The sequence below is a fragment of the Cynara cardunculus genome (assembly GCF_001531365.2).
Source record: "Cynara cardunculus var. scolymus isolate 2C chromosome LG 4, CcrdV1, whole genome shotgun sequence".
NCBI lineage: Eukaryota > Viridiplantae > Streptophyta > Magnoliopsida > Asterales > Asteraceae > Cynara > Cynara cardunculus.
In genome coordinates, this window is record NC_037531.1 from 12,333,689 (window position 1) to 12,342,851 (window position 9,163).

Here is a 9,163-nt window from a genome sequence, read left to right on the forward strand (position 1 = left end):
TTTTTGTCAAATTTTTATGATATCTTCAAACATATATTTTATTCAAAAATAAAAACATCATCGTTTTCTCAAAATTACATAAAGCCATATTATAATATCAACTGAGATAAATAATAAACTAAAATATTAAAATCACGATGTATCTCGCTGCATTGCGCGAGTACGCTTCTAGTAATATTTTATAAAGATAATAATTAAGTATTCTATTAGAACTCAATGATTATCTTAATTATATTTTAGATTTTTTATATTTAAAATAAGACGTTTATCATGTATTTGATTATGTTTATCTGTAGTTAATTATACGAATTTAGATATGGAGCTTTATTAAGTTGTACTTAGGCATAATCTACTTGTAATCTTGAATTTTAAGTAATATGCATTAATAAATAGTATTTTACACATAAAAAATAAGTTTTAAAAGTTTTTGTCAAATGCTTTATAATATAGTATAGATAATATAGATATACATATTTCGGGTTTTCGGACTAATCGGATGGTGAATAAATCATACCCAACTCGAATCCAAAAATTGGATTTCAGATTTGAAAGCATTTCGATGTTTACACAAACACCTTGTTAAACATAAACATAATTTTGAGACGACCAATTTCATGTGATTCAATCTGATCCTCTTTCATTTGGAAACGATTTTCATATTTTCATATGTTTGCGTGTTAAAACAAACGTAGAATTTTCTTCGGAAAAGGTTGAACTTTTCTTGAAGATGACGAAAAAAGAAGCGAAACAGCACATGATTTACCAAAAAGATAACAACTTTTACAAATCGGATTTGTAGATCATCACTTTCTCTAAGACGTTGGACATCTGTCAAACGCAGGCGTTTCATCGTTCAAAGTTTTTCCCATTTCATCATCATCATCATCGCCATCGCCATCGCCATCGCCATCGCCATTGCCATTGCCATTGCTTTTGTCACGTTTTCTTGGATTTATTTCGATTTTCAAGCAAACTGGATTAAACCCACAAGAAATCCCATTTAACCATTGAATCATTGGAGCAAATTTGAGATCCTCTTCGTCTTTGGTCAATCCGGCATCGAGGATTAATTAATGGGTTGTATTGTAAACAAGACTGCTGATGCCAAAGCCGACCGCCTTTCACGGTGGAGCGCCACCGGCATTGTAGGCTTACGCGACGCCAAACTGAAGGCAAATACTCTTTTCATTCTGATTTCCCTTTAGAAACTCCTGAATTGATGATGGAATTAGCTGAACTCCTTTGTGAGATATGGGTTTTTCCCCTTCATATTTATTATTGGAATGTGATCATTCAAACAGATAATCCATCCTGCAAATGGCCAAAAACATAGCTACTATGTGTTTCACTGTTACATTAGCAGATATGAATAGGGGTTTTAGCTATTTAAACATATGGAGTAGGAATGATTGTTTAAATTGTTAACCAAATTGGTCTTAGCCAAGACATTTAGGTTCAATTTGTGATACACCCCATCCCCGAGTTGGGTGGGATATACTGGGCTTGTTTGGTTCAACATCCAAGCTTTGTTTCCAAACTATGAGATTGGTTGTTTTTGTATCTATGCAAGTTTCAAGCCTAAATTAAGTGTCTTTTGATTCACAGTCATTTCCGGATGAAGTTCTTGAGCTTGATAGATCTGTGCGGACGCTTGATTTGACACACAACAAATTAGGTAGTTGTTTCTCTCTTTAAGAAGATCAAGCCTTGCTTGTTTCGAGGCCTTCAGTCTCGCTTGTCTTTTGCTTGCTATGATACAATTGTTTTCTATAGTAAGGGATTGTTTACTACCTGCTTATCACCTCTTACCCGATTAGAGATGTTGTTTACCGAGCCATGATGCTGACCTGGTAAGCAAATGGAGAGTTGAGAAAGGATCCTCAAAGTGGAGAATGTAGAATGGAAATAAATGGTGTACATGGATAAAATTAGTTTCTCTACTAAACTTACCATCTGTTAACACCATCTTCCTCTGTTTTCCATTTTGTGGGGGCCCTTTTCGTTTCTTCTGATATCAAGTAAGTAGGACTTACAATAACATCTTCACAAACTATTAACTAACGGACTCTTGGAATTTACGTGAACATACTTTAGGATCTCAAAGAAATTTGATTGCTTTTTCTCACCGACTTTATCTTTTTGCTACTGCAGCTGACATTCCAGAGGAGATCAGCAGATTAACAAACATGCAGAGGCTGGTAAGAACCACAAGTTTGCATTACCATTTCTATTCTTTGCTTTTCAACATATAAGAAATGAACTGTTTGGATATTAGTTCCTTAAATCGAGGGGTTGGTTACAACCTGCTAACCGCCTCTTATTGGGCAAGAGGTGCTTACCCGGTAAGTAGGGATGTCGTTTACCAACACACTCTGACTCACAATTATGTTGACCAAGATATTGGCCCAGTAAGGGGTCAGCTATCTGACTTGGTCAGTGCTTCAGCCATCGGTTACCCAGACCAAATCTCTTATTCAGACCATATTCTAACAAGGTTAGCGCTTACCCAATGTGTGTTGGTAAACGACCTATGAGTTGTATCTCTTTAGATAATGAGTTCTAAGGAGGTTTGTGTCCACAAGGGGACTACAAACTTGCTCTAATACGTATGAAAACCTCTTGTGATTTCATTCATTGCCATTTACCATAATATGTTCTAGATCGTTGTTTGGTCCGTGGCATCAAATTACTTGTGAGGTCCCTTTTCCTCTACTTGTAAGTAGTTCTTTTACTCATGCCATCAGAATGGCCACACAAGAATGCTCAACGGCCGATCTAAACGAGAATTTCAGAGAGGGCTGAAGGTTACAGCTTGTAAAGACTATGTCTAGTAAAAACTATTTGTGAGCTAGATTATACTAATGGGCCTTTACTAAACGCTTACCGGGTCACTTTACCTTATTGAATGAACATGATAAAGATTGAGAATCTTACCCGGTAAGAGTGATAACAAGGAACAAAAGTCTTACCCGGTAAGTGAGAATGAGGACTCTTACCTGGTAAGCGCCTACAAGATAAAAAGTTTCCATACAATGTCCTTTTAATGGACTAAAATCTTAACCGGTAAGTTAAGTGAAAGTGAGACTCACTAGTAAGAGCTTACCAGGTAAGGATTTGGTAAACGCCCCCTAAGTTTTCATAGTAATAGTTCAAGAATGTACTAATGCATTTAAGACTTTCTTCATTAATTAAGAAATTTTTGTAGTTGACACTTGACAGATAGAAAAGTTCATCTCTTTGGGGTTTTGTGGGATGTCTAGTGATTAATGACTATGATTTTGTGTTAATTTATAAAAAAAAATATCTAAAACGACGACATTTTGGTTTTCAGATTCTGGCTGATAACGTAATCGAGCGTCTTCCAAGCAATGTGGGCAAACTTCAGTCGTTGAAGTTTCTAATTCTCGATCAAAATAGAGTTACCATTTTGCCTGATGAAAGTAATGACACCAAATTGTAGTCCACTATGACCTCCATCCCATGAAAATTGCAACATTTTCATTTTCTATTATTCAAGTGTATTTTAGATATTTATGGATAAAAACCAGATCCAACGTACCCAGTATATCCCACACAGAGGTAGGGTCAACCGTAGGATTCAACTCAAGATTTATAGAGTATCTTGTACAAGTTCCAACCTTTTGGAGAAGCTCAAAAGGGCCGGTATTGCAGGGTCAAATGTTGCGATTTTCATGAGACAGAGAGTGTTTATTTGTCGTAAATTTCTTCTCTTGGGGCATTATGTTGATTTCTTGCAACTGTTGTTCAGTGGGTCAATTGGTGAGACTTGAGCGATTATCCATCTTGGGCAACCAGTTAACCGGTCTACCAGACACCATTGGAAGCTTGCGAAACGTAAGTGACTTCCTCTAGCAAACTTACGAGTGAAAATTTGAATCGTAAAACTCAATTGAGCTTCTGAAATTGCAGTTGTTGCTGTTGAATGTGTCGAAAAATCAATTGAAGTTTCTTCCAGAATCTATTGGGAGCTGCTTTTCGTTGGAAGAGCTACAAGCAAATGGTACCTCATAGTTCTTTAGTTCTTCTTGAAGCCATTTTTTGCTTCTTTTATTCTCAATTTATGGATGCTTTACCCTCTTACAAACAAACGATCGTTCTTGGGAAAATAAAAGAAACAACTACATTTTGAGGAAAAAGTGATTTTGAATCGCATTTACGTTTTTTACAGTTTCTCTAAACTCGACTGTTTTTGCGAACTATCATTTTTTTGGAATCTTGAGGGCCACGTCAGCTGGCAAATAAAGACTAGGTCTTGGGGCTCCTCCCATAGGTCGCTAGTTCAAGTCTCCTCAAGGCCATTGGGGCTGTTATCTTCAGCGTCCCATGGGATTAGTTGAGGTACGCTCAAACTGGCTTGGACACCCACTGTTACCAAAGAAAAGTTGTTTCTTTGGCGTTTTTACTAGAACGATGGCCAATTTGCACAGAAAGCCAAGTATGATGGTTAAGAAGTCGATCGTTATGCTTCTTTTATGTCGTTTGTGGGTCTGCAAAGCTTAACATTTCTCGCTGAATCTGCTTTGTGTTTCTTGATTTCGTGGTTTCCAGAAAATTCTATTGAAGAACTTCCTCCTTCAGTCTGCAATTTGATTCACCTGAAGTCGCTATCCTTGGATCATAACAAGGTGAAACAGGTACCTTTCATTTGCAAAATATTTACCATTCGCGTTCGGAAGACTAAGGGGCCGTTTACCAAACACTTACCCGGTAAGTGCTTACCGGGAAAAATTAACACTATCATTTACTTACCGAGTAAGATTTTAGTCCATCATAACGGCATTGTATGCAACAATTTACCCAGTAAGCACTTACCATGGTAAGAGTCGTTGCCCTCACTTACCGGGTAAGACTCTTGGTCCTTGTCTCGCTCTAACCGGGTAAGATTCTTGTTCCTTACCATATTCATCCGGTAATATAATGTGATTTGGTAATCCCTTACCCCGGGTAAGCGTTTGGTAAACGACTCCTAAGGTCCTATATGTTTTGCGAATTCATAAATGGGTTTGCGTAGAACTTGCTTCTAGAACCTTGCCCAATGGAGGAGGGAGCCCAACACACATGCACAACACATATGTAGTTGGGTTCAAACGAGAACAGTGATGAAATAGAAAAAAAAAATGAAGGGTAGTTTAGGAACATCAAATTTGTCTCGATATTGAATCTAAAAATTTGTTTGGGACGAACACCGTAAAAGTGCCAACTGTAATTCTACGAAATGAGTTTAATATGGGCACGGTTGCTCTACAGATACCACCAAGTTTATTGAAGTCTTGCAAGGCTCTACAGAATATTTCGTTGCATGGTAATCCCATATCAATGGATCAATTCCAAACGGTAATCTTCAATCTCTCCTTTTTTGAATCTCGATTTTCTTCAATTTTTGCCATGGAAGTCGATTTATCTTCATTGCAATGATTTTTCTCAGATGGAAGGATTTCAAGAATTTGAAGCTCGGAGGAAAAGGAAATTTGACAAACAGATAGATTCAAACGTGATGATCGGTTCTAAAGGCCTTGATGAGGGCGTTGATCTGTAAATTACCCTGCCATCCCATTTTACATACAGGTTTTACGCCATATCCTACGTTAATTTTAAGTTTTGTATCTTGAGGATGTCATCATAGCTCATACAGATAAGGCAAGCCCGTTGGTGAGCCAAATCATTAACAGGTTTGGCTATCACGAGTCAAGCCATGAGCGCTTGACCATCTAAGACGAGCTCAAGCCTCATATGGCTCTAGCTTGGCAAGACTAAGCATATCGAGCTCAACAAACCAATTAACGTATGTATGTTTTTTCAAGCTTGGCAAGCCATGAGCCGAACCTGGACCTACTAATTCTTTTAGGAGTTGAGCTTTGAGCCAAACAAGTTAAGGCGCTGCTTAGCCACCTCAAATGCACCCCTACTCGTAAGATTTAGGAGTTATTTAGGATAATAACCTTCTGACATATGTAAAATAAATGCACGACCTTCTGACAGATATTTAGGTATTCTTGTGGTAGGAAGATGCATTCTTCTGTTTAGCAGAGGCATTATTAAATCTGTTAAAATGTCATGCATTTTAAAAAATCCGTCCAAACTGTCCAAGATTCTCTCAAGATTGCTAATAGACAGTGTAATTTACCAAAAATGCATGGTTTTGGATGAGCCATGTAAATATAGATGCAAAAAATCTTCGTAATTGACATGTTGTTTGACTTCCATAACTAGCAGGATGTCGAGAGGACTTGAGGCTGCTTGCATGATCAACGATGATGGTTTATGGTTGTGGACATCCGCACGGCCTTCTTTGCAGCTCTGGTAACTCGTACATGATAAAACATACCGAATTACAAAGTTAAAGTTGTATTTATATCTGAAACAGACAAAGCCATATACTTGAGTGGCTACAGCCATTCCAATACTTTTGTATTTTCGGCGTCACTTTCTAAGTCATTATGTGGGCCCGCTTATACGGCCAATTTTCTTGGTGCCGTAGATGTTGGTATTGAAGTGGGCCCATGGATGACCAAGAAAGCTGGACAAGAAGAAAAGGATATGAAGTGAATACGATGTCGTAGGGTTGATTCATTCAAAGAGAATCTTTGTTACGATATAATGTCATGGAGCTCTCTTGGCACACCTGTTAAGTGTTCTGAGAGAGCGTCACCCTGTCCGAAGATTTAACTTACATTTCTATACTCTATAATGATAAAACAAAAAAGAACATGAATAAAAATCTTCTTGTGGCTACGGAGGTTCAAATGCGGTGACTCTGGACTATCTGCAAAGCAGGTGGTCGCCCTGTGATTAGTCAGCTCACATAACGGGTTGGATATCCAGGTTAATAAAAAAAAACAAAAAAGGAAAGAATCAAATACTTAAAAAGTGTATTTGGGTGCTTTGAAACCAAAGCCCTCAACTCTTTTTATCAACATGAAATACACCACTTATGTGGACATACTTTCAATTAAAATTTTCAATAAATCATAACTTTTAATGCAATAGTGATTTATACTCGATGTTTTATATACGTCGTACTTAAATATTTTATAATATAAATAAATATAGAAGGATGATTAAGCGAGAAGGTAGACAACTTACGAGAAGTGTGAAAAGGGTCAAATCAGATATGATTTTATAATAAATCACATGTGATTTATAACACGTCCAAAAGGACATGGACAACTGGTCAATGCAACCAAGGTTGTGTGAAAACTTTTGTGTAATGGCTGGTCGAGGCGACCCTTTTGATGTGTTGTAAATCACATGTAATTTGGACTTATACTTCTCATAAGTTAATCGTTTTCTCGTTTGAAATCACATCTCTCTCTCTCTCTCTATATATATATATATATATAGAGAGAGAGAGAGAGAGAGAGAAAGGTTCAATTGTAAAACGATTTTCGGTTGTGAACTGGGGACAAAAGAGAGCGCAACACGTGTCCTCAGCGTCTATATTCAGTATAAATAACGAAGGTGAAGTTCATGAACTATTCATGATGAATGATTGGTAGCAAAAGTATACACGTAAATGTAGCACAATAATGGTGCAAGTATACACCATTATTGAGTTCAGTTTCAAGTAATAAAGTGGTAAAAATACCGAGATCGTATTCACATGGATCAGACTTCAAAGTTTCGAGTAGTAAGTAGAGAATACAATGATTTCAATTAGAGAAGAAAATATATTTGAGTGAGTTTGGTGCTTTCAATAATGAAATCTAAATAAGTAACTAAAAATGGGTACGAGTGTAAGTTTCACTTAGGACAGTTGTAGTAATAAAATAGTTAGAAACTTTATGTCACAAAAACGTCTATAAAGATCCCGATCTCTTGAAAGTGAATCTCTATAGACCGTGTCCACGAAGTCACCCCTGTTGCCGATCTTACTCTTGCCGACTTAGCTAAATTGACTAAAAATATCAAGTTCGATTAGTATGAAGATTTATACCCAAATCCCTTTGTATTATAAATCTCAACCAAAGTTTGGACCCTAGCAAATAATATAAGACTCGTATCTCTACGTGATTATCAAATATTTTCTCAAATCCTTGTGCATCATTTAAGCCGTATTTCGTATCTACCGATCTATGAGTCTAAAATTTAATATTAATACTTCAAAGTAATCAGCTTATCTGCGTTGAGTTTAAGTCCCAACTCAAGTGACCAACGTGGAAGAAATGTTGGTTTTTTGCCCCCATGGATGAAAACATTTTTTAATCTTTTAGTACAAAATGTGTTTACTATTCATCCCATCCTCTAGAAATCTTCATATCTTTTGTCATCTCCAGATCTTTAAGAAATCTTCAAACCACTACTCCTAGTGACCAAATAATAGAAAAGCACGGTTTTGTCCATAAGAAGCTCGTTGTTGCCTACAGTAGGCACACAGTGGGCCCATTTGCAGTCCAATATTCAACCAAAAATGATACGTCTAATCATCAAAACACAAACTTTTATCCTCAACAGCTCCAAATAAGAATAAATAAATAAAAGGAAGAGACACGAACACATAAAGAGGAAACACAACTAAAACGGAAGAAAAACTCACACAAATGATGCGTAAATAACGCTCAGAATGAGAGTTATGAATGCTACAACATTCATGATGAATAATACAACATTCATGATGAATAGTACATGATTATGATCTATGTTAAATTGATTCATTATTCATGATGAATAAAACACATTTTATATTATTCATAATGAATAACCCCTGGACTCAGGAGACACGTGTCGAGCTCTCCTTTGTCCCCCGGTTCATAAACGAAACTCGATTCTCATTTGAACCCGCCCCTATATATATATATATATATATGTGTGTGTGTGTGTGTGTGTGTGTGTGCACGCGCGTGCAAGGGATCATGCGAGAAAATGAGTTAAAATAAGAAGCGTAAGAAGAAATTTGAATCTTTGATCACTTTTAATCTCATATCAACTCATGAAATGCGCTTTAGAAAGGGAATTGATTATGCACCTCACTAGTGTTGATATTCAATTAGGACTGATCTAAATGTGGAGATCTCTTCTTGCAATTCTCACTATAACTTCTTTTCTAATCGGAACCCAACTTATATATATATATATATATATATATATATATATATATATATATATAGGGCAATTGGCCCTTAGTGTTGTGTAGGAATCTTATAAA

At 36.5% G+C, this 9,163-nt stretch overlaps 1 protein-coding gene across 2 annotated transcripts; it reads left to right on the forward strand.

Moving 5' to 3' along the window:
* The first annotated feature begins 872 nt into the window (after nt 1–872).
* Nucleotides 873–6,594, forward strand: LOC112511599 (plant intracellular Ras-group-related LRR protein 7). 2 transcript variants are annotated; one of them, XM_025117282.1, is made up of 10 exons: nt 873–1,172; nt 1,606–1,675; nt 2,152–2,198; nt 3,332–3,440; nt 3,770–3,855; nt 3,931–4,021; nt 4,570–4,655; nt 5,269–5,355; nt 5,447–5,586; nt 6,232–6,594. In XM_025117282.1, exons 1-9 carry the CDS (start codon nt 1,074–1,076, stop codon nt 5,555–5,557), a joined length of 786 nt encoding a protein of 261 aa, XP_024973050.1. In that variant the 5' UTR covers nt 873–1,073; the 3' UTR covers nt 5,558–5,586; nt 6,232–6,594. The 2 variants fall into 2 exon arrangements, with proteins under 2 accessions (XP_024973050.1, XP_024973049.1); XM_025117281.1 differs by having other exon boundaries at nt 6,235–6,594.
* The last annotated feature ends 2,569 nt before the right edge of the window (nt 6,595–9,163 follow it).